Source organism: Thunnus maccoyii, chromosome 2 (genome assembly GCF_910596095.1).
Source record: "Thunnus maccoyii chromosome 2, fThuMac1.1, whole genome shotgun sequence".
Taxonomy (NCBI): domain Eukaryota; kingdom Metazoa; phylum Chordata; class Actinopteri; order Scombriformes; family Scombridae; genus Thunnus; species Thunnus maccoyii.
This window is the reverse complement of record NC_056534.1, coordinates 30,192,219-30,218,846: the sequence shown is the minus strand read 5'-3', so window position 1 is coordinate 30,218,846 and position 26,628 is coordinate 30,192,219. Positions and strand designations below refer to the sequence as shown.

At 41.5% G+C, this 26,628-nt stretch overlaps 1 protein-coding gene across 4 annotated transcripts in view; it reads left to right on the top strand.

Moving 5' to 3' along the window:
- Positions 1-26,628, top strand: part of cnnm2b (cyclin and CBS domain divalent metal cation transport mediator 2b) — a 42,557-nt gene extending 15,929 nt beyond the window's left edge. The window contains exons 2-8 of one of the 4 annotated variants that reach the window (XM_042395776.1): positions 10,211-10,354; positions 15,432-15,569; positions 17,195-17,364; positions 18,993-19,086; positions 20,868-20,930; positions 23,460-23,638; positions 25,008-26,628. In XM_042395776.1, the coding sequence (XP_042251710.1) occupies positions 10,211-10,354; positions 15,432-15,569; positions 17,195-17,364; positions 18,993-19,086; positions 20,868-20,930; positions 23,460-23,638; positions 25,008-25,289 (1,070 nt within the window). In that variant the 3' untranslated portion in view covers positions 25,290-26,628. Of the gene's footprint in view, positions 1-5,428; positions 6,303-10,210; positions 10,355-15,431; positions 15,570-17,194; positions 17,365-18,992; positions 19,087-20,867; positions 20,931-23,459; positions 23,639-25,007 lie in introns of those variants that run through there. The other 3 variants (XM_042395782.1, XM_042395800.1, XM_042395791.1) reach the window with 3 other exon arrangements.

The window sequence follows — 26,628 nt, the reverse complement described above, 5'->3', positions numbered from 1 at the left end:
ACCCCCATTAAAATGAGCAACTTTACAGCAGAAATAAACATGTTTACAGCCTGGTACAAAAAAAAACAAAACAGTTTTGGTCTCTATAGCTAATTTCCCTGTTCATGACAACTGTTTGGAGGTTGAATTTTTTTATAACTCACCTGATTAAATTTTATTAAGCTGTAAAGTTATGTATAATTAAGGACGTGGCTGCTTTGACTGACAGATCTCTAGTCGCTTGGTGGCTTGTTTTAGCAACTAGGCTTCATTCAGCCCGCCTTTGCTCCACCTCTTTGCCCATTTTCGATTAGCCGGGAGTTAGGTGGAGTCAGACGCTGCCAAGATGGCGATGGCCGGAGCCGCCCACTTCAAAACCACTCTTCAGAAACCAATGGTTGACGTCACAGTGGCTACGTCCATATTTTCAGTCATAAATCATATAAACCATGTCAGCTGTATATTTAACTAATGTCAAATGTACAACCAGCCAGTCTTTTATTGCTAAACTGGACCAAATGAAGGAAGTAGAAATCAATATGAGAATAGTGTTGAAACGTGATAATCACATTTATTTCCAGCAGTAGAGTATTTACTCACAAGTAATTTCATCAAGTCTTGATTTAATAACTAGTTGTGAAACTAGTTGCAGTTGTTTATGAGAACACACGAAATATTCCAAGTTTTAACTTAAATGAGTTTTGCTACTTTAAAACACTCCCAGTTTTTGTCATTGTTGTGTGATGTGCTCACCATTCAGCAGTTGCAACACTCGCATAACAGAGCAGCACCTGACCACAGGCCCATTCATTTATCCCCACTGGTTTCCCATTGATGCCTCTCCTTATGACTGAGGCCCAAAGGAATCTCCACCCAGGGGACCTTTCAACAACAAACGCAACCAGCTACGACAGCAAGCTGCTTCTCTGAATGAACAACAATGTCATTCCAGCAGTGTGCGTGTGTGTGCGTGTATGTGGCTGTACTGTATGTGTGTGTGTGTGTAGTGAAACACCACTGGCTAGTAGCAGCAGAGTGATCTTGTGACCAAGGCCCCTTAATGTCGGTTAGGAGCTGTGAGCAGACTTAACTTCTCTGTGTTACCCTGATTAGTCCATATCATGCTAACTGTATTGTTTGACCCTAAACAAGTGAGGCAAAAGGACCAAAGCATCAGTGATTGAGCGCCAACAGCAAACCGGGTTGGCGTCAGACATGCTCAGCTTTATCTTGCAATTGAGTTGTTATCGTACCCAGAGTTAAAATAAAGTTTTGAACAAAGTAAGAACAAGCGAATAGGCAGGAGCCTGGTGTCCTTCTAGCACACAGAAACAAGATGCAATATAATTTCTGTGACTGCAACATTGGCCCGTTGGGTGAAGTTTTTGGGTGACTCTGGGTTCAATATCTCACTACATGCACATGTTTTTTGTGTCTCATTAAGTTAACAATATTCTTAACAGAAAGAAGGCGTTTTTGTGCCATAAAGAAATCTCCCCTTGTGCCATGAAGCACTGCAGAAAACTGACTATGTAACATGAAGTGTTGGCTGGTAAGGGTAGTCAGTCATTATCAGTAATACACTACTAATGCCTGAAAATGAACATGGTGATGGTTTGTTGTCGCAGTGTCTCAGGTACGTAGTATCTATCAATCCACCAAAGATTTTAAAAGACGTTATACATGTTCATAGTTACAAACAGGCTCTTTCAGGCTAATAATATTCTTTAGCCTTTGTACTTCACACAGATCTGATTGCACATGGTAAAGACTTAAAGCCAGTGTTCATCTCTGTCAAAGCGTCACTGGGACTGTGAAGCTCTACCTGTTCTACAGACAAGTGACAAATTCCAAGACAAACCATCATAAAGTGTCTTAGTAAAGCGTTCGGCAATCACGAGCCTCCAGAACAGCTTCGATGCTGCATAGAGTCTCCACATCTATAAACTCTACTGGAGGGATTACCGCTACTCTTCCAAAGAATATTTTCTAATTTGGTGTCTTAATGATGGTGGTGAAGAAGGCCGTCTCACATTGTTCCAAAATCACCTGTAGGTGTTCAAATATAGTATACCATTCACATCATTTTCATACTCTTCAAATGATTCACTGACCCTTTGTGTCCTGTATGAAAGCATCTGCAAGGAGAAATGGGGGAAAGTACTTCTGTAACTTGCAGCTCTGCCCATTGTGTTACTCAGTGTTGGACCAGATCCACCATTTCTTTCCTCTAGTGCTATCAGAATAATATTGCTTATAAGCTACAATTAATGTAGAACTACTCCCAAAGTGTTCTTGTCAAAGATTTGTTCTTCACATGGGTCTTGAAGGAACATAATGAGACTCTTAAATGTCTATGCAGATCTAAGCAGAGACGGCTGTTATGAGTAAGTTTCACAGGCTTGTAGAGCAGACATCCAAATCAGAGCACATTTCACAAATCATAATATGCCACATCAAAAAAGCTGATTGGTTGGATTTAATTTCCTGTCTGGTACAAAACAAAAAAGGAAAGCATGTGTTTATGTCTGCTCATGTGGACATTCAACCCACACTGTGTTTACAAAATGCTTTCTAAAATTTCCATATAAAATTTCCATTTGAACAACTGTTTACTAGTCTGAGCTTTTCTTTTTGAACTTGCAGTCTCTACAGTCAACTATTTCATGCACACCATAAGTGATATTGACAGATGTGTAGTGTTACAAATCACTGAGGAGGAACCAAAGATTCCCTTGTGTGGTCAAATTATTTGAATGACATCACTCACAGGATTTCCTACGAATTTCCACAGCTCCCATTAGAGCCACAGTTGTACTTCCTGTTTAAATAACTATACATAAGATAAATGTGATCTCTCATTCATTATCATTCATTTCATTTATTTGTTTTTTCCATGAACATTTGTGCAGACATTCACGGTCCCCAGAGGATGAATCCTACTGACTTTTCACTTTCTGACTTTCACTCATCACTTTTCATCTAACACCATCATCAGGTCAAGTTTAATTTGTTTAATACTTTGGACTCAACTATACTTTGTGTTTAGTGCTAACACATTATTCCTTAGAGGATGAAGCCTAGTGGTGTTAGTAATTCCCTGACTTTTCCAAGCACTACCGTGAGGTTCATAGTAGTGAACCGCCCCCCAAGATGAATTTGAATCCCTTGCTTTTTCATCTAGTGCCATTATATGGTCAATATTTTAATTTTTCATACTGACCAAATACCTACAAAACCAATGACATTCCCATCAGCCTCAGCTGTGCTTTGTCTTAACACTTACTGGCATGATATCACGCTAAACTAAGGTAATGAGCATGGCTAACATTATACCTGCTTAACAACAGGAAGTTTGCGTTGTCATTGTAAGCATGTTAGCATGCTGAAGTTAGCATTTAGCTAAAAACAACACTGGTGTTAAATAAAGCCTCACAGGATGGCTGTTGACTCTTGTTTCTATTATACTTGGGGGAAATAAGAAAGAAAGACACTTGTACACACAAACATACCGACAAATACACATTCCACTTATGTCTCCAGATAATACAGGCCATGACACAGAATCATATTACTTTATCAGATGTAGTTTCAGTCTAAATGTTTGTAAATGAAGAGGCTCTAAATAGTCAACATGTTACCAGCATCAGGCTAACATTGTTGTCCATGTCAATGGAAAAATGGGTCATAATGGCTGGAAACTCTTCTCTGTTTTTTCACTGGAGGTAGATTTAGAAGAAAGACTATCCAACGGGTTCCCATCACCCTAACCCATCAACCACTATATTTGTCAGTGCTCAAATATTTGGAAAAATAGGGGGAGAGCAAGATAGGGAGGGGGGCAATGATGAGTGTCCACAACAGATACTGACCCCTCATACTCCCACCCCAACTCTCCAAGCCTTACGTGCCTATTTATAGGGGAAAATTGCGCTATGGAAAAATATGACAAAGCTGCATTCCATAAATACACTGGGAATGGTGGAAAAGAGCACACGGCTTAGTCTCTGAAGGCCTGGGTGGAGGTTCTCAGGCTTGGCTTTGGGGTATGGATGGATAGATAGATTGATGATCTTTTGTTTGGCCCGGTGTAGCTATAGTTGGAGTGTTTTAATTTGCACCTTTGTCAAACATCAGGGTAAAATGAGGCAAAGATATTAAAGATATTACTGTTTGGTGGATCCTCAGTTGAGTATTTTCCACAGTATTTGTTACTGTGATGACAAGACACTTTGATACACTGGTCATTAAAGGTCGTTATATTGTTTTATACTCTGAAGTATTTTTTGATCCCCTGTTCTTCATTTCTTCTGCAACAATAGTCTTCCATATATTAAATCTGAGTCAACCTGTATCTTCGGAGCATGGATGTCCTCACAGAGATCATATCCTCTGTGTTTTTTTCTCGGAATTTGGGAACCTGTAGTGTTGTTCATTTTATAATTTAAAGTTACTCATGGTGGGATTTTTAAAGGCTTAGCTTTAGAGATGGCAGTGTTGTCGGTCGGTCCACCACATTCATAGTCCCAAGAAGATGAAGCCTTATGGCATTAGTGATCCTATGACCTTTCCTGTAGTGCCACCATGTGGTTGATAATTGTAGTATTTAATGAAATGTCTCCACAACTATTGGATGGATTGCCTTGAAATTTGGTACACACATTGTCTATCAGCTTAACATTTCAATTTGTCCAAAATTGTGGTTTATGACCATAAACCTGCAAAACAAATGACAGTCCCATCAGCCTCAGCTGTACTTTGTGTTTAGTGCTAATTAGTAAATGGTAGCATGCTAACACGCTAAACTAAGTTGATGAACATGTTCATCATTATACCTGCTTAACATCATTATGTTAGCTTTGTCATTATAAGCATGTTAGCATGCTGATGTTAGCATTCAGTTCAAAGCACCACTGGGCTTTGAGTGCAGCTGCCAGCTTGGCTCTAGTAACTACTCTTTGTTAACTTGGCACTTTTTAATATGAATATTTGTAAACCGAGAAAAATGAAGAAATACTAAATTAATAAATGCAACGTTCAACAAATTTAAGTTAAGCAAGAAAGCTCTTACGAAACTCATGGACATACATTTTGTAATGAATAAAAAACAAACAAAAAGAAAGGCCTTTTCAAAATTATCTGTGAGACTGGTGGATTTGTTTGACCTCGACCTCCTGGCTACAGCCCCATGCAGTAGATTTGTTGCTGTGTATCTTCATCATTTCACAGCCAGTGTTTTAATGCACACAAATGAACAAATGTATTGTGGTCCCTGACTGTCTCCTCCATGAGATGAAGCACTTCCTCAGTCATCTTCTCAAAATTGTTTTAGAAATCATAAGTGAGAGCCTTTTAATGACTAAAACTTTTCAGCTTTTGACCAGAGAAAACATGCTTCCTTAATGGATGAAATTGAAAGTGAGTTGACCCCTGACCCTGATGTGTGCAGTGTGCCTGTGTGCTGGACTACCCAGCATGCATTCAGCCTCAGCCCAGCTAGACAGCCCCAGATGTCAGGCAGCAGTGGTGGCTTATAGGACCCCAGACGACTGGTCTTCACAAGGACACGCTCTCCCCGAGGCCCGCTGCCAAGTTCCAGGCTCCAGAAGGTCCAGAGGGTCAGCCTCCCTACTCTACCTCCAGTCCCCCCCCTCACAAAACCCACTGCCATAACAGCAGCTAAGGAGCTATGAATAAACAGGCTGTCATTGTCTCATAATATATTTATAGAGGACAGAAGCTGCATTTTTTTCTGTCGCTTGTGTGGTATTTTGTCTTTGTGGGAAACTGGAAAGTATGTAGTCATCTTGTGGGACAGTGAGACAAAATGATTTGGAGTGGAGCTACTGTGCAAGTGTGTGCATGTGTATGTGTGTGTGTGTGTAACATTGAGAGAGACGGAAATAGACTTAAGACAACAACACCAGAGGAGACTAAAGGTAAAGGGAGTTTTCATGGGTACAGGATTGGTAAACATGCAACTTTTAGATCCTAATTTACATAAAATATTCTCACTTGCAATTATGGTTGTTGTACACATAATGATCAGCTGATCAACCTGCCTTGTAAATCTATATACCCATCTATTCATCCATAGGTAAATTTGACAAAAAAAAAATGCAGTTTTACTGTATAATTTCCGACTCTAGTAATGTTAACTTCTCACTAGGAAAAATAATATTTAGATTTATGCTATGGTCTTATGCTCCTGTTTCCAGAGGAGTCAGCTACTATTAGCCACCATCATAAACATCCTAAAATAAATAATATTCTATATAAATAAATATACTGTGGGGAAAAGTGAAATGGAAAAATAAATTAGAAAATGGAAATTGTATATGTATCTGTCTGTCTGTCTGCATGTGTTTTGCCATACTAGCAGAAGGGCTCTAGGGATGGCAATGCCAGCCGGTTCACCGCTTTGGTCTAAATTCAAATATCTTAGCAACTGTTGGCTGGGTTGAAATGTTGTACAGACATTCATGGTCCCTAGAGGATGCCGCCTACTGGCTCTCAGTCTTGCAATCCATCCAATAGTTGTCAAGAAATCTTGCTCCGAACTAAAAATGCCAACCTCATGATGGCACTAGAGGAAAAGTCAGGGGAAGTCATTAGAATTAATCCTCTGGTAACCATGAATGTCTCTCACAGAAATCTATCCAATAGTTGTTGGAACATTTCACTCCAAACCAAAAATGTGAACCTCTTGGTAGTAATGAGGATTAATTGTCTGGCAGCCATGAATGTCTGCACCAGACTGTAGAAAATGTAAATATATTTCACAGGATAGGTGATACATCTGAACTTGTTGGTGGATCAACAAAGCCAGTAGTCTTCATCCTCTGGGCACCATAAATGTCTGTATAAAATCTAATGGCAATGGCCATCCATTTATCTGGAATCCACAAAGTGGTCCACCAACCAACTGACATTGCTATCCCCTGATGAATATTTTGATTAAAACATGCCCCTAGTTAAATATAAAGCCTAATGATTTCAATGGAAAATACACAGAATAGTATAAGGGGAACTTTGATTTTTCAATTATGATTTTCCCTTTGCTGTCTGCTCCATGGAATTTGTAAAATTTCTATCTCCTTACATTGCAGCCCATGGGACAGACTCTAGAATAAACACTATTAAACTTGCATAAACATGCTTTTCTCTGTCATGTCTACTGAATAGCTTCCCATTCAGTTTTTTCTTGTGTGTGTGACTTTTTTTTTTTTTTAAACTTGTGACCTATGCAGCTTCAGTTAAAGCTCTTACAACGGGTCATCTCTAATAGTTAACCTCAAGTAAAGAAGGTGATGGAAAGTGTTCATGATGTGGACAAACATCCTGATGGGATTAGTTTTATTTGTCAAACAGCTTGTGCTGTTACATTTGTGAGTTTAGTGTGAGTATGTGTTCACATGGCTGTTTGAAGAGCAGAACAGATTGTGTGTGATCTCAGCGATGTCCTCCACCTCTTATCAGTCGGCTTACACGAAGGTCAAAGATCAGGCATCATTGTGTGACAGGAAGGTACACACAAGGACACATTCTCCGATTGCTTGTCCCTCTTCATCTCATAAAACCCAACCTGTCATTCCCATATACACGGGGTGGACACAATAATAGGAACACCTATACAATATACTGCAATCCGATGCAGCAGCCCTACAATACATACTTACATGAATCATTACATTGCTGAGCTTTCATTGAGACTGTGTCAGACAGGTGTTGAGTCGACTCTATGTTTAGTTTTCAGTTATTTTATCCTTTCTGCAGGGACTGTAAAAAAGTGTATAATTTTGTATTTATCTGGGACATAATTTTCCAGAGCTTTTAACCACATCTCACGGCCTTCTTCAGTGGATGGAGTTTGCTCAATTGTCATCACGAGACCTATGGTAGGTTTGAGACTTTGGTCATGTGATAATAGGTGGTTGTATATGTGGGGGGAGGTTAGTACTGAAATGGTTGAAGCTCTGGAAAAAAAAGTAAGTGGACCTTAGTAAAGATCCTCTCCAGAGATATTTTAAGACATAAAAATACTCTTTCTTTAAAAAAAACCAACTTAAAATTAGATCCTCTCCTTCCTCGTCATTAATAAATCCAGAATCTATTAATATGAAAACATTTTTCATTTCAAAAGTTTAACTTCTGGACACAAGATGTCTCCTTTTTCACTGAGAAGTCCATTCTCAGAGTGTGTGCATTGGAGGTTTGAAGTTTCCACATCATATTTGTGTAAGTTGTATATTGGACCAGGATTGGCTCTAAATCAGTTGTGATCACAAATCATGATCATGGGTACAACTTTCTTCCTTCAGCAAATTCATCTGAAAAAAGGTTTCCAATGTCAAACTCTGCACAGTGAGGCTTTAAGCTTGTCAATTCTTGCTTCTCAGAAAATGTCTTACAAGAAATGTAACACTTACTACAAAGTTCTTGTTCTTTGGAAAGTCTTATAGACAAGTACGTCAGATCATAAACTAAAAAAAAAGTGTTTGGGTCTTTTGTCACTTAACAAAAAGCAAATGAGGCAAACTTTAATGTCACTTGATACAAGAAAAATCTAGTTGAATTGTGCTGAAAACAGATTAAATTATCCCACCCCACTGCCATATTTTCTACAGCAGTTCCATATGGTTCACATTTTTAAGCTTAAAGTGACATTAAGGTTGACATTCTTTGCCTAGAAACCTAAATTCATAAGCTTCGTTTATAAATCTTTACGTGAGCGGAGTGGATGCTGTTAAAGTGAAGGGAGCAGGCATTGATCTGTTTCGCTGGGCTTTGCTGTGCTGTGCTGGCCATTCCATTTGCGATTCCCTCCCTGAGCAGTTTAGAGTAATTGCTTGCTCAAGGACTTCTGAGGCCTGATTACTTTAACCCACCGAGGCTCCATCCATGTTTGTCCTAGTTAAACCCAACCCTCAGTGATAAAGAAACATGCTTAAGATGTCATTGACATCTTGATGGAAATAGGATGACTCCTCTTCTTTGACACCTAGAAAACAAGACTTTTGCTTGCTTTTTGTTGGATTTCTGATATTTACATTATTAATACCTCTCTTAAGGGATCTTACTCTACCAACCTATTAACATGAGTGTTTTTCTTCAAAGCATCAATTCTGCATCTAATACCCGCAACCGTCTCATGTTCAGACTCTCAGGTTCTGCACACTGCACATCCGTGTGTTGTCATGGCGTTGTGAGGAAGCAGTGAGCTGCAGTGCAATAAAACACTCTTGGTGATCAGCGCGGTCTGTGCTCGCCTGCACCAAAGCGGCTCGCATTAGCTGAAATTGCATCTGAGCACTGAGTCAGTGATGTACCTGTGTTCTCCTAAAATAAACACACACACACGATCGTGCGCCCGTGCGCTCGAGCACTCTCACACATGTGCATGCACACGCACACACAAACACACTGACGTCCTCCATTATTTACACCCAGGTGTATCTGCATGCAAACGACCCATTCCGAGACAATCTGATCACACAGCGGAGGCTTCGCCCGGTCTGTTCCTTTGCTTGGTGAGAATATCGCCGGGGCGGAATGGAAACTTCATTTTGCAGGGGCTAATATTAGCCTGGGCCTCTGGAAAATTCCTTTTAAATGATCACAAGCTGAGAAAAGGCAAAGAATTTGTTTAGCGTTTTGCCTGACAGTATTCTCTGCATACACGGCAGTTTGTTTTTTTCAGATGGTACAGCGCACAGGAGGGTCCTGGGAACACAGATGTGGAGGGAGGGAGGGCTAAGGGGGTTGAAATGATGAAATTTAGGATTGTTTGACTGTCTGTCTCTCTGGTTGTCTGACTCTCTTAACACTTAAACACTTGAACTACCATGTCCTGCATCCCTGGTCGTCTAATTGATACAGAGAACAGTCACTCCTTCAGATTACTTTGTGTCACCTGCTCTGTATGAGATTGGGACTGTCTCACTGCTGTAATACATACTACAGTAATATTATCCTCTTTGTTGAGTTATTTTTCATGTTTCACAGCATGAAATATCATTTATATAGTATTTATCTGTGATACGTGTGGAATTGATTCTAAATAAGTGAAAACAGCCATGTGTGTCCCAGCCTGTTTGCTCCCTCTTACCCCCCATGCTCACTGCCTGACCTATATCTCACACTGTTTATCACTATACGACCCTAACTTTATAACCTGTGTTTGTGTACGTGTGTTTTGTGTGTCCGTGTGTGTGCATGTATGTTTTGCTAGGAAAATCCCACCTGGCCATAGTTCAGAGGGTGAACAATGAGGGTGAGGGAGACCCTTTCTACGAGGTTCTGGGTATTGTCACCCTGGAGGACGTTATTGAGGAAATCATCAAGTCAGAGATCCTGGACGAGACTGACTTGTACAGTAGGTTCTCCTCTCAAAGCTCATACCTTTACACTATAAGACCCCATGGCGTCATACTCAGATATTAAATGCAGCCCAACAGCTTGCAACACAATGTAGGTCTAATTCATGCAACATAACTATTTAAATATAAATTTATTTGTAAGGGCTTTCAAATAAGCACTAGTTAATGCTCAACATAAAAAAATGTCATGAAAGGCATTGTGGAGCTGAAAATTGGATCTTAATAGTAACTAAATCTGATAAGTAATGAATTCTGGAAGAAACTAATTTTGTTTCTATTAGGGTTGTACGATATGACGATATATATGTCGTGTGACAATAGAAAAATGTTTATTGTTTCATATTATGCTCTATCATTTGTTTTGTTGTGTTGCAAATCACGCTCTTTATGACAATATTTTTTGTCATTTGGAGTCTGTCCATCTTTTGCGGATTACATTAAAACTCTGAATTGCCTTTTACTCGTGAAGCTTTTATTGCACTTACAGTAGGCCCAACGTAACTAGTGTAGTTGTTGTCAACTCTCCAACTCTCCACCGCTGTCTGTCACTCCTCTGCTCCGTTGAGCTCCGTGTGTGAAGGTGCTGAGCCCCGCCTGTGGTGAAACGCAGAGCAGAGGAGAGGAGACAAGAAACTAACGCGACCATAAAAGACAGCACAACGCAGTAGAGACTATGTTTATTTATGTTACAGTATTTACGTAATTTATGTGCAGTCGTTTCATTTCAGCTCAGTGTGGGACTGTCTTCTGTGTTTTGCTGTCATTTATGGTCGCATTACTCTCCTCTGCTCTCTGTGGTTCAGTGAGGACAGGGCTGCCCCTGCACACACACATGCAGCGTGTGCACACGCTGGGGACGCATGGACCAGAAAATATTTATTAATTAAATTTACAGAAAATGTACTATGTGATACATGATATGTATCGTTATCTGGATATGAAAGGACTTATACTACGATATGAGATTTTGGTCATATCACAAAGCCCTAGTTTCTATATTTCTATATTTCTTATATTTCTATATAATGGCAATTAAAGGGCGCACTTAAACTTGCCCTTATCAATATTTTTATATTAACGATGGATAAAATTACCATATGTGATATGAAACATGCCTCTTGTAGTGACAAACCCACAGAGAAATATCACGTGAACCTGCAGTTCTATCTCACACAGGTTCCGCCCTCTACTGGACTCTATGGGTAATACTCTCCTCCAATCACACGCATGCAATCACTTACAGAAATTTGCATGTACATAGCTGGCCAATCAGGACGCGCCTACCAATTATGTGTGTCCGTCATGCCCTGGCTTCATCTCTGCCACCGACGGACATCTCTTTTGCTTCAAGTGCCTCGGTCAGGACCACGCAGAGAGCGGTGTGATGCAGCCACCGCCCTGTGTTTGCTGCTGAGGACTTCCTCTGATTCAACAACAGCAACATTTTTGGCTGTGTGATGTCTTACTGTGACGAGAGCGTCACGGAGCTTGAGATAGATCTCTGCGTCAATGATGAGTCCCCCGCTTCATCTGGTGTCCCACTGCCAGACGTTTTGGCTGAGACTGTCCCAGCGGCTTCGCCAATGGACAATGACAACAACCTCTCGTGTGCGTCTGCAATGTCGCTGACCTTCGGAAATCCACCTCCAACTTCAGTTCAATGTGATTTCTGGAGGTATGGCCATGGTGGCAGAGCGTGTAGGGCTCACACTGCCCCCACTTACCCCCTAACCGGTTAGCTGGCTACGTGAAGGCTTTTATGGCTAGATCATCCGGCTCAATCAGCCTTTGTTTCTCCTCCTCTCCCAGACATTTGGGAGTGTGTCGAAGCATCCTGGAAGGAGTCACTGAAAACAAAGTCACCAGTTGCGGGACTGATTTCCTTCCTGAGAGTGCAGGGCCACATGGAGACAGGCTGTCCTGGTATGCCCCCCCTGGAAGAGGCCCTTGCAGCCCTCCTGATTCCTCACTCAACTGGCTGGTCAGCGAGCATGAAGCCGCTACCTCTGCTGGTGCAGGACAGGGACATGCTGGAATACATTGAGAAAATTTTCCAGCTGGCCAAGCAGCTAACAACCTGGGAGTATTGGGCGTCGCTGCAGCTAATATGCCACTAGACACCCCCCTCACAGTGGAACAGGTTGAATTTCCGGGTCGCACCATCGGCCATATGAATAACCTGATTCAGGGAGCTGCTACTGCTACAGGGTGTGTGATGTCGCTTGCCACAGTGGGCTCATGTCACGTATGGCTGGGACTCACCACCCTACAGAGTAGAGGAGGACAGAGAAGTCCTCCTGGGAGCTCCCATAGGTCTGGACAGGCTTTTCGGGTCCCTCTCCTCTGTCACTCAGTGCTTTAAGAGGCTGTAAGAGGAGAAGGCACAGCTGAGCCATCATCTGCCGCTCGCCCCCTCTTCTAGCCAGAGAGGAGATGAGGTGCATCGCCGCAACACCACAGCGAGGAGGAGAGCCACCTCCCAGACCACCTCAACAGAGGCACCACAACACCTGAACCATGCCGGGATGAAAACGTTAGCAGACCCCTGCGCATGAGCAGAGTCTGTGGCGCCAAAATGGCTGTCAGTGGGAGGAAGTATCACATTGGCGAGGGCTATGTTCAACAGCTCCACTGGGGCTCCAGCATATGCTGCGCCTGCAAAGGTGGTTCGTCAGCCTGTACTTAAGTCCCAAGAGGCACAAGCACCACATGGTGAACGTACCCCCATCAGTACAGGAAGACCTGCATTAATGGGGGTCCCCACAGCATCTGTTGACAGGGACACTGCTGGATCGAGTGACCTCCTACATAGTCATGTTCACAGATGCGTCCCTGACAGCATGAGGGTCACCTGTCTGGGGAGAGTGATAGGTAGTGTGTGGCCTTCAGGGGAAAACCGACACATCAACCTCTTCAAACTTCAAGCGGTGCTCTTGGTTCTTCAACACTTCCTGTTTTATCCGCAGCCCTGTTGAGGATGGCAGAGAACCTGTTGTTGTGGGCTTCAGAACATCTCCTGTCTCTGAGAACCCTCCACATTCTGGGTCCGGAAAACAAGGGCGCTGATCTCATGTCAAGAGGCTGCCCTCTGGCAGACGAGTGGAGGCTGCACCCCGCAGTGGTGCAGCGGGTTCGGAACTGGTTTGGGAAAGCAGAGGTGGACCTGTTCGCCAGTCAGAACAACACCCACTGCCTGCTCTGGTTCTCCCTAATGCTGCAAGATGATCCACCCTTGGGGCTGGACATGTTTGCTCATGCGCCATGGCCAAGGAGGCTGTTTTACACCTTTCCTCTTCTTCATCTCATTCCTCCTCTGCTGGAGAGAGAAACAAGAGCGGCTGTCAGTCATCAGGATAGCCCTGGACCGCCGTTTGGAGATAGAACGAAGGTTGTGATATTGCAACCCTAGTTCTATAAGCACAGCCGGAGCCCTCTACCTGGATGGGAGCAACAGCGAAGCCCTGCCTTATGTGCATGCATGTGATTGGAGGAGAGTATTAACCATATAGTCCAGTAGAGGGCTCCACCTCTGCTTATAGAACCAGGGTTACAATATTGTAACCTTCGTTCCTCTCAGCTCTACAGAGAATTTGAGAGTCTTTCAGGACAATGTTTTGGTTTTTCAGCCCTTAAACTCTGCTCTCATCAACATTGTTTCCAGCAGCAGCAGGAAGCTGTTTTCAGAGAAAGAGCTCTGATAAATCCACTGAACAAAATGGAACATAATGGAACATTTAGCAAATGAATGCTGACAAGGCCATAACTTATAATATACTGTATGATATGTGTCAATGTTGCCCGATCTGCTGCCCTCAAGTGGCCAAAAAATAGATTAATACTGCTTTAAATTTCATCCATTAACACTAAAATATCAAGTGCTTCCTGAAAATGTTGACAAGCCTAAACCTACAGTAAATTTTTGGCCATTTGGAGGCAACCAAAACCTTTTAGTAAACCGTTGCTCATTTACACATTCAGCAGACAAGACAGGTGCAACATTAGCATCCATTTGAAATTGTATTTGTGTCCATCTGACAAATGTAGGTCCACTAATATTGTAGCTCTGGTCTGGTCTCCAGAAAGGAAGAGAAAAATAACTGGCTCTTTAGCTACTAAATGCTCCATGATTTTCTGGAGCTAGTTGCTAACTTTGCTTTGTTTAATGTTTGCTGTGTTGGAAAAGTAGCATGCATTTGATTTTTACAGCTTTGTGCTGGAAATGACTCTGGTCAGAGTGAACCAAAACAGTAAAGTTATAGGCTGTAAAACCGAAACAATAAGCTGAAAGATGCTAAAACTAATTTACAGTGGGTTTGTCACTATAAACAACAGCTTTGACATTAGTAGTCCTTTGATCTGTCGTTTATATAAAGATATCAATGATAGAAGTTTAAAGAATGTCCTCATCCTACTCCAGAAATGTAGGATTAGTTTTTGTGACAATGTTTCTGTTGGGGTTTGTAACCAAGTGAGTTGTTTGGAGAACATTATTCCAACTACATTTTGAGGACAATTTTTACTCTTCAGTCCTGTGTATATAAAGATCTGCTTTATATTTTTCATTTAAGAGATTCTTTAATTTCTTTTATACACCAAAATCTATAACATAAAACTATTTTTTAAGAAAGAATGATGAAAGGTTTTTCCACATTTTACATGCAGAGATGAATAAATAATAACTTGTTAAAAGAGTCATCACTATCAAACTGTGAACCTTGCATCATGTATGACACCAAACCATCTATCACACTGTACTGTTACACCCTAACGGTATCAATAAGGCCTACAGACATGGAGTACGTGCCAGTCTATTTGTTGCCCTAATACATATGGCTTTAAGTAATGCTAAGAATGTGGTAAGCTAACAGTGTAGCCCCCTATAGCTCTCCTTTAGTTCTGAGAAAGACGCCACAGCTATGTTTCCGGAAAAAGCAATAAGCTTTGGGTAACTCAAGTTTAGTCACCCTATGACCTGGGACGACTAGCTCAGTATCTGTGCAGTGTCATGGATTGACCTTTTCCTGTTGCAGAAAAAGTTTTGTCTTACGCCCAACTTTCAATTTCCCTCCTCAGCTGACAACAAGACGAAGAAGAAAATCACCCATCGGGAAAGGAAGCAGGATTTCTCGGCCTTCAAGCCTACCGACAATGAAATGAAGGTTAAAATATCACCTCAGCTTCTGCTGGCTACCCTGCGTTTCCTAGCAACAGGCAAGTGGACTGCGTTGCTGCTTGACTTCCCCCAGTGTGCCCTCAGCCCCTCACTGTGGGGAAAGTGTATGTGTATGTGTGTGTGTGTGTGTGTTTGTGTGTGTGCATGTGTGTGTGTGTGCGTGCGTGCGCCTGTGCTCGTATGCGCTTTGAGTTTTGGGCAAGTGGGTGTAAGGAGGAGTGAGTATGTGTGTAGAATGAGTATCTGTTGTGTGTGAGGGAATGAGTTGTGTGAGGACTCACAACAAGCGTGTTGGTATGCATGTTTGTGTGTGTGTGTTTGTGAAGAGGTGGAAGGCCTCTCGGGAGCACCGCACGGGATGTCTGTGCAGACTGCAGATACAAAAAAAGTTTAAAAAAAAAGAAAACGCAGGCGTCTATTTGCTTGCGTGTCATGCACTGAAGGTTACATGTTGTGATCTTAGCTCACAGCTTTAAAAACACCACCCTGTTTGCTTACACTCGTTCCTCAGTGACATCACGTCCAGCATTTTTGGCCTATGATCGGGGTTCTCACACAAGTCGACATACTTAGTGTAAAATGTGAAATATTTCCCCCGCTTTCCCTTGGGAAATGGATTTCTGAGCAGGCAGTGGAATATCCAAGTACTACTACAGCAGCAGCAGTTGACTATGCCTCATTGCAGGTGGATTTGCTTTAGAACTTTGACCGAGCAGCTAAGCGTTGATTAAGTTCCTCTAAAGGCTATTAGGGAGTTTAGTTCCTGGTGGTGGAGCCAGCAGCCAGCTGACACATATCACCGCCGCTGAGTTGAAGGAGCTGATTGGCCCATTAGGTGGTTGAGGCAGACCAGTCACACTCTTGATGCATCGTTTAAAGTTATGAACGAGTTTCTGATCAGGTTTATATTTTAGTTCACTCGGACTGATGCAGCAGAAGTTTAAACCAGGGCTGCAACTAATGATTATTTTAGACATGCACTACAGAGCTGACAGAAATAACAGCACTAAAATGACAGTATGGGGAAATATATCAGGCCTCATGCAAGAAGATTTTTGTATTTTTATGCTAAACTTCTCTAGCTTAAATTTGTTGCTAACACTGTACCACTTGACGGTCACACAGATAGTAGACAAGAAAATATTAACATATACAGCAGGTGATGTTGCACCGTTGGATGCAACAGAGGACAGTGACCTGCACTATGACCCTAAAGGCAGCTGAACTTTCCTAACTAGCGAACTATAAGTGGCCAACAAAATCATAAATAAAAAAACATTGTCGACCTCTCAGGAAATTGGCTAGCGATGACGATGGTGAACAGAATATAAATATAATAATGAGAGAAAATTTTCAAGTACAAGAAAATTGGTGAATGTGACATTCTCTCGTACTCGCCACTTCAGAACAAATCTGTTCATACAAGTGGTTCTTGCATGAGGTAGATTGTGTTGATTAGATGTTCAGTCTTAAAAATATCTGTAAAAAGTATATAAAAAGTGTTCATTGTAATTATTCTGGAGCCAAGGCCAAGATACGTTGGATGATATCAGCTTATTGCAGATATATATATGTATAGGTGTGTACACCGACCAATAATAACAGTATTAAAATTCATATTTTGTCCTCCTCACAGTCTCCCTCTCTCTGTCTGTCTCTGCAGAGGTCGAGCCATTCGCACCAGTGCAAATGTCAGAGAAGATTCTGCTGCGCTTGTTGAAGCACCCCAACGTCATCCAGGACCTGAAATATGACGAGAAGAACAAGCGGGCAGCAGAGCACTACCTCTTCCACAGGAACAAGCCGGTGGATTATTTCATCCTCATTCTGCAGGTGTGTAGATGTTCCAAAGGAACTCAAGAACCAAGACCCTGAACCAGGACTTTAAAAAGAGTTACAGCCCAAATTTAATTTATCTCACTTACTAAAGAATGTTTTCTATTTTAGATTAAGAAAGTAATACTTGCATGTGTACTATTTTCCCCCAAAATGGATATACAATATATGTGAAATACACTTATCCTTACTGTATCTCCAAATTCTTGTTTTTGTCCTCCTAGATTCTGTGTTAAATCCGCACTCGACTTAACTACAGTACTCTACATATTACACTAAACACATTTAAGACAAGAAAATGTTATTACTAGGACTACAAGCTATTAGCCAGTAGCCATCGATTTAACAAAGCCGCTCTGCAGAGGTTTGTTCCCACAGGGCCCACGCACCCTAAAAAGGTATGTATGGTATGACTGCACTGTAGGTCAGTTTGGATTAAAGCAACCAATAATGCCATAGATAAACAGCTCATTAGTAAGACAAATGTCTGGTCTATGAGATACAACATGTTAAAATATGCTCACATTGTGGTTACATACAAGAATCCAGAATGATAGTAGTATTAGCAGTGGCGTACCCATTCCCTTCTCTCCATTCCTTTCTCATTGATACAGATCATCATTATTATTATTCAGATCAAAACAAGTGCCATTGACCTTCGAGCACCCTTACAGTTTGATAACTGGCCCGACTGTCTGCTCTGTCTGGGAATATGCTGCTGGTGTCGACCAGGAATCTTCCTCTTTGGTCTTACAGAATATATCAAGTCTTTCAACTTTTGAGGCTCGAGATAAGAGAAGTCTCCAATCGCTGGATTTAAGTCGAAATGCAACACTTTTTTAAATCAAATTTGAAACCAACTTCAGGCAAAGTCATGTGATCTCTGCTTTTTTTCAGCTGCAAGTAGCATTTATTAGGTTGTATTAGCAGGTTATGTTGGCAGTTTATAGGGTTACTAAATGTAAAAAAAAATGTTTGAACTTACTACATATACAAAACATACAGTACATGTAACTAGAAGCAGTTTTTAGAATGCAATTGGAACATTTTAAATGTGCATATACTTTGTATATTTCCCCTGTCAGTCCACTGAGTGAATGTGTAATGGCCCTGGATCAAAAGAGGTCCAGGTGGGACGCAGTGTGGGGTCACTGCCCTTGAGACCAGGCTTAGGAGCAGATTGGGAGCTATTAAACACAATACGGATTTTCTACAAGTAGTAAAAAGGAGAGAAAAGGGGGAGGAGTGGGGGTGGATTTGTTCTAAACACACGGGCAGGATGAATAAATATATTTGAGCAGGAAAAGAATCAAAAGATTTTGAAAAAGGATGAAAGTGTAAGTGCAGCACACACAGCTGGAGCGGAAATCCAGGATATAAAGGGTGACAGAAATATACTGACACAATAACACACTAATAACAATAACACACTAATGCCTGAAGAGCCTTTCAGTGCAATCTAAAGTTAATTAGAAACTATATTGGTGTGATAATGATTATACACAGAAATATAAACTGTCAAACATGTTTTAACATGTGGACAGAGCTGTATTTGAAATGTAATATGTTTTGAACTTATTTAAATAATGGTTGCTTCCTTGTCATCTCTGGATTTGCTTTCACAGGGGAAAGTGGAAGTGGAGGCAGGAAAAGAGGGGATGAAGTTTGAAGCAGGACCGTTCTCCTTTTATGGGATGATGGCTCTGACTGCATCACCTGGTAAGATCTCTGACAGTCGTGTATACAGTTTAATAAATGATAAGGCTGGAGATATTCTATATTTTTCTTATTGTCAACAAATCCTATGAAAGGACCCCAGGCGACAATGAGTTAGTCTGCCTCTAATTTTTTAAAATAGCTGGACACATTTAACAATCATACTCAAACTGGAGTATATATTACATTTGTTGGGGACTATTTTATAGTGAGTATTAATGTCAGAAGTGTGTTTTTCTTCTTGTTTCTTCACTTGGATGTTCGAGCTTCACTACACATAATGTTGCATGTGCAGTTTGACTCTACAAGGTAGTTTTGTGACATCGCAACTGGTTTGGAGCCAATCACGGTCCAGTATACAACTTAAACAAGAGTGATGTGGAAACCTGAAGCCTCCAGTGCACAAACACTGAGAATGAACTTCACAGTGAAGTAGGAGACATCTTGTGTCCAGCAGTTAAACTTTTAAAATGAACAATGTTTGTGTATTCACAGATTCTGAATTTTTCAAGGAGGGACAAGAAGGAGAGGTTATTTTAATTAAGTGATTGAACCTTTTTTGTGGAAAAACCATCCCAGACACAAATATTATTTAAAGGGTATTTTTATGTCTTAAAACATGTCTGGAGAGGATCTTTAAGACAACAGGATGATATATGTGGGTAAACTACAGTGAGAAACATGTCACTCAGTGCAACAGTGTGGCTCAATGATGCATTTTTAATAGTTTTAGGACAACAAAAACTATTTATGACACAGAGGAATGAGCCATATCAGGCTTTGGATACACAAACAATACACGTTAAAATACAATTCATTGGTGGTTTTGGTCTTTTCGGGTGATTTGTTGACAGCAAGAAAAACATAGAAGCCACCAGATTTATCCTTTAAAAGTTTGATGATTTCTTACCCTTTAAATGCAGTTTAACCTGTGAAAAATCCCATGTTAGAATGAAACATTATTTGTGGGTAAATGGACTAAGTTCATGTTTTCTCTCTTTGTTCCAGACATAGACCATTTACAATTAGATCTGGCTAATTTCTATAAAAAGAAAAGTCTCAAACATTATCAGTTTACAGTTGACAGTATACTCCTCATATCCTCCTTGCTTGGTTTTAAACCAGAGATACATTTAATATATTCAAAAACCTTTTGGAGGCAGTACAGATCTACTTTGTCTTGTTTCTGTAAATCAGCCTCATTCAGCCTCATGTGTCAGCTCTGTCTTTCTCCTACATCTTGGGAAAGGACTTGTCCTCTAGTCTTCATTTACTTTGTCCTTCCCTGCAGTGAAGGAAATTTGTAATCAGATAGTGTCACCAATCCAGCAAAAAGTGTACATTTCTTCTACTAAAGAGTTGAGGAACAGTGGCTGTCCTGCAGTGACATCATGAGAAAGCGTCACCTAGTGATCCGCTCAGTTCATTCATAAACTATTCTCAGCTTTTCTCAACTACTCTGATTCACTTGGCTGATGGGATCTGAGAGACACCTACTGGTGAAACAGGAGAGTAACCTCCCTCTCATGTGCTGTCAGAAGTCAAATCAAACCCTTATGATAAGATATGATGTAGTGTCAGTAGCTGGTGCAGCAATCTTCTTCACAATAGATGGATATAATCTGTGCACCAGCTGCTGATGCTCCTCTACCCGATTTAATCCCAGATAGTTTACTATTTGTGTACATATATCAATGATTTCTCGCTTGTGATGGAACGTTTCTCTTCTTTCCTTCCTCCTTTGCTCCCTTTCTTTTCTCTTCCCCTCCCTTACCCCCCTGAAGTCCCTCTGTCCCTGTCTCGTACGTTTGTGGTCAGTAGGGCTGAATCATTAGCAGGATCTCCAGGTACAGTGGCCTTTTCTGTCTATACATACGCCCATCCTCACATCTAATCCCTCACTAACATCACCCCGTCGACTAATTCAACATGAGAGTTTTGAAAAGCATGACTGTTTTGGAATTGAAAAGTTACACCGTAGATTGTCTGTAAAGTTTTAACCCACATGCTGTGAGTGTTCAGTTTGGTCCTCGTCGTCTGCATGATTACTTTTACTGTTTCACGTGACTCTGTGTCAAAGAGAGCGTTGATGGCTGTGCAACTGAAAGTTCGTTTGCACCTGAATGCAACATGTGTGTTTGTGAGTGAAAGAAAAAGGAGAGCGGAAAACACTGAGGGGGAAAAAAAAAACAGACGGAGACTTTAACACCCTCATCTCCTGAGCCATTAGTCAAGTGGCTGAATGGCGCTAGAGACTGCAGGCCCCAGTGGACCCAGGCTCCGCCCCCCTCTCCCCTAACCTTTAACCCTCTGACTACATAAACAAGACCTACAGCTACAGCCCCCTGCCGGACACCACTGTGCGCACATACAAAGACGCGCACACGCACACACATGTTCGCACGCACAGGCACATGTACAGCCAGCGCACACACTCCACACTCCACACAAACACACCCACATGCATCCGGAAATGCAGTTGAACAAACACGCTCTCTTTCTCTCTTTAGCAGTGACCTACAGTGCACCTCTTAACGTGTTTTTTCGCCCAGCTCGGTGCCCCGCTGCGCACACTTTGAATGTGTGTCTGGCGCATATGTAAATGCGTTATGTGTGTATTCTTGACACACACTGCTGTTTTGTTGTTTTGTTTTTTTTTTTTCGTTTTTTTTTTGTAATGACCTGGCCCCTGCGGCCCCTAGAAAGTGGAGTACTAATCCGCAAGAGTTCACATGCCAGGTCTTTGGCCCACTGCGCTCGGTCCGCGCACACACACACACACACTCACAGTTTGTGCGTCTCACTCACTCTCACACACACACACACATATTCCAACATGGGATTACATACATTCCAGTCGGCGTAGTAGCATTAGCGTTGGCCAAGCCGTTTCCACTTTGTTGTGTGTGATTTTCACTAGGCTTCTTTAAGAAGTGGAAAACATAATCTGGCTTTAATTAAAAAATAAAGAAAAAAACAGAACAGGTCTTCTATGTGGTAGCACATAGAAGGAAGCAGCATCACTGGAGACCACCGACTCATTGCCTTCAGTATGAAACTCCCTTCGTTGAAAGACTTTCTATAGAAATTAGATTTCCATATAGCATCACAGCAAGCACCCATGCTAATATCTAACTCTTGACCTGGAAAAATGTCACCAATACACAAGATCTGAAGGGCTGCTGAAGCTACTGAGCAGCGAGCGAGTGAGTGCAGACACATCACCGTCATCAGAGCCCCCATCACGATTCAGACCTGAAAAATATATCCAGATAGAGAATGCAGTGTACACATAACTGATGATTAGCATTAGCACCAATGATTAGCATGATGCTAATCTTTGTAAAATTATTAGCATCATTTCACAGGTTCAGACTGTAGAGAGCATCATCAGGATCAATAGCCACTGACTCATTGGGGCAGTAGAGATGTCAAAGACTGTCAAGCGGCTGATGACTGCCGGCGCCAAAACTCTCACAGCCAAATAAGATCAACCCTTCATACCCTTCAGCTTGTTCTCTAAGTCATCACAAGCAGTTGTTCTTGCTCAGCAGTAGGAGATCTACAGATTAGACTAGATCTGGAAGAAGTCTTCTCTCTCTGTCTAACCTGATCTGTCACATTTGCCATGTGCATGTGTTTTAGTGGCAACACTGGACAGTCCATAGGAAGAAAGCATAAATTACAGTCCAGCATGAGAAGTGTGAGGCTTATTTTCATTATTGACTTATCTGCAGTTGTTTGGTCTGCAAAACATCAGAAAAAAGAAAAATGTCCATCACAGTATCCTGGAATACAAGGTGATGTACTTGAAAACCCTGAAAATATGCAATTTAGTATCATGAAAATACCAAGAAAAGTAGCAAATTTTCGCATTTGAGAACCTGGAGTCATCAAATGTCTCTGCTTGAAAACGATCAAAACGACTTAAGCAATGAATTGATTATCAGTATAATTGCGGGTTAATTTTCTATCGACTAATCGTTAATTGACTGATCATTACAGCTCTAGAGGATTCACTGATAATGACGTAAGCAGAGAGTCGAATGTGACAGAAGGTCTATGTTGTTGTAAGAGTCCGGTTTTGGATGTAGTTTAGTCTTTATCACTTTAAGTTGTGAAAAAGACATAAAACAGTTTTTCAATCATGAGACAAAATCTGCAGAACTTTTTATTTCAGAACGTAATTCCCGCCATTATGTTTACTCATGAGAAATAACCTACAACAAGACATATCAGTGAGCGTCAGTTTGTCTGTTACACCACAGGAGTGAACCGTGAGCGTGAACTGGATGGTGCAACATCCCTGTTGCTCGTCATCTAGACCTGGTCTTTCATGTGTTTTAATCTCTTCCTCTTGCATCACTTCCTTACAGAGAATAAATCTCCTCCACGGCCGTTTGGACTCAACCACTCTGACTCTCTGAACAGGAGTGATCGTATAGACGCTATCACCCCGACTCTCGGCAGCAGTAACAACCAGCTCAACTCCTTCCTGCAGATCTACGTACCTGACTACTCTGTCAGAGCGCGCTCAGACCTGCAGTACATAAAGGTGAGAACACACACACGGGTGAACATATCTATACATCTCAACAAAGGTTTGACCATTATGTATATTTAATATCAACACAGAGACGCTGGTGTTGAAGCTGCTTTTAATCAGGTAGTTGGAAAAATCTGACACCTGACAATATATCAAATTGATCATTATATATGTATCAATGAACCCCCCAAATTTTTTTAAAGGAATAAACTAAATTCTCAGGTAACTTTAAAGCTGCACTAAACATTTTTATATAAAAAATGAATCAAATGATTGATGTGTAATGTGAAAGGGGTCACTTTTTATCACTTGACTCTGCACTTCCCCTCAGCTCTGCAGAGCGTTTTAGCGTCTTTCAGCAACTGTTTGGTTCATTCTCAGTGTTCTCATCAATGTTGTTTCTTTCCAGATGTCTGTTTTCATCAAAAAAAAAGCTTAAATAAACCCACAGTGTGTTACCTGGTCAGCAGCAAACAGCAGACAGACAAAGTTAGCGATGTCACTGGTGAATATAGTGAAAGGTTTAGCAGCTAATAATGAATGAAGTGGAGTGAATATTGGCGGAAACACGACTCCAAATGAATGCTCTGTGTCTGCTGGATGTGTAAAAGCACAAGTTTGCCATATCAATTTTCTAAGTTAATAATACCTTAATAATAATAATAATATCTTAATAGTGTTTTTGTTCTGCTGTCTCGGTTTTTTAAGTTGAAAGAGAAATTTAAATGATAGCTGTTTGTTTTGTTTCTTGTTCTAACCAGCTGGTTCTGCATGTAGACATCCGTTAACCTAACTTATCGATTTATTTGACACTCTGTGGAGCCACACTGTAGTAAAGGAGCTCTCATTGGCTAAAACCTGACATGATTTTCTTTATGCATGAGAGTGCACCCCTGAGACTTTGAAGAAGGCAGAAATTAATCATGTTTGAACTAGTCAATCCATCATTTTATGGTCCAATTACTGTAATTGCTTCATAATTTGATGTATGTATTAATTTATCACTTTATTTCTAAGTCTAATGTCTTTTATTCAGCCTCAGGGCCTTCAGGTGGTATTTCCGTATATTAACAATGGTTCACTGTCTTGCTTTGTACTGTATCTTTCCTCAAGGTGGAACATTTTTAGCCATTCAGACTCTGATTGGACACTAAAACTCTTTACTGAAACCCAGATGCTTTAATGGCCATTCTATTAAGTTTCAGAAATACTCACCTGGCTTTTCTAGAAGATTGCTAAACTGATGAAAAAAAAAGACCAATGTCACCTCTGCTTATTGGCAAAACAAGTGTTTACATTCTCGTGTGTACCTACCCGTCCTCTCTCCTACTCCTCCTCTGCTGTGACATTTGACCTGACCATCTTTACTGTTTCCTAGGTAACACGCCAGCAGTATCAGAACGCCGTGATGGCGTCACGCATGGACAAGACACCCCAGTCCACAGACAGTGAGTTCACTAAGATCGAGCTCACGCTGACGGAGCTCCACGACGGCGTGGAGACCCCCACCGTCGTCACCACCACGGCCAGCACCACTAGCACCACCCCGGCCGTGGCTATAGCCGTGGCCAACGAGACGTCCCACCTGCTCAACCAGCAGCAGAACTGTGTGGGCCTCAGCAGGAGCAACCACAGCGCCCACAACGAAGGACCCATCTAGCCCCCGCCGAGCCCGGTGGAGACCCACACCCTCCACCCTGTCTCATGGACACACACAGCAATGGCGTAGATGGAGATGAGGGAAAGTGGGGAAGCGGAGGCGGGCGGAGTGAGGGTTCTGCTCCAACCAGTAGCCCCCAGTCAGTCAGTCAGTCAGTCAGCGAGACCCTTTCATGGAGGGGCAGTGGGGGAGACGGGTGCTGAGACACCCTGAAAGCCCCCATTTGAACGCTGTCAGAATCCCCGCTGTACTACACCTTCTTACAGAGGGTGCACTCGGACAGTACCTGAGACTGAGCTTCTTTTTTGGGACAATCTGACACTTTCATAGCGGTGACTTGGACTAGAGGACGACAGAGTGCATGCAAACCCCCCTACGCGCACACACACACGCACACACACACACACACACACACACGCCACAACAGTCACTGTATTTTCTCCTCAGGCCAAAGACTTTGGTCCCCCCCTTCTTACACTGGACACAGACTGTTTTTGCACACATACACACACATGCACTCAAACACATTCACACTCCCAAACACACACACACACACACACACACCAATGCAACTTCCCCTCACGCGCATCTTTCAGGGAGGCTCAGTCGATTGTTGATCCCATCAACGAGGACTCAAACCCAAACACGCAGAGAGCAACGGTTTGTCAAAGACTGCACCAAAAACCGCTTTGAAATAAAACCGTTAAAACCACGAACCAAGAATGTTTTCCTGTATTTATTTATTTTATAATATTGTATGTATATATGTACGCGTGGAGACATGATATGACATAAAGTGGCATATGAGCATGCACGAGCATGTACACAGATGTGTGCGTGGGGCACATGTGTCATATCAAAAAGGACATGCTACATATATGGAGATGAACATCCATTCATGTATATGAGGAGGTGAGGGTCTTTTACAGATACAGTATGTATATTACAGATCTTGTTATTTTTACTATTATCCTAAATCAGGCTTATGGTACACTATCTTTTTCACCTTTAAAAAAAAATCACACTATTGCCTTTAAGAGAAATCATATAATTAATTATTTTAACAAAGTGCAATGAACCGCAATTTATTTAAGAGATGATTATGAATTTTAAAAAAAATCACTGTATTATAAATTGACAGATATATTTGTATGTATGTACTGTATGTATATGTATATTTGTTTTTGAAAAATGCTAAACTGCAGCCATCCACAAGCAAAATTGTCCTTAGTCGGTTTCTTTTTTTCTTTGTCTCTTTCATGTTTTTTTTGCATCTTTTGACCTCAAACACAACGTCTACTGTACGTTCATATGGGAGTTATGATGCCTAGACTTTTCA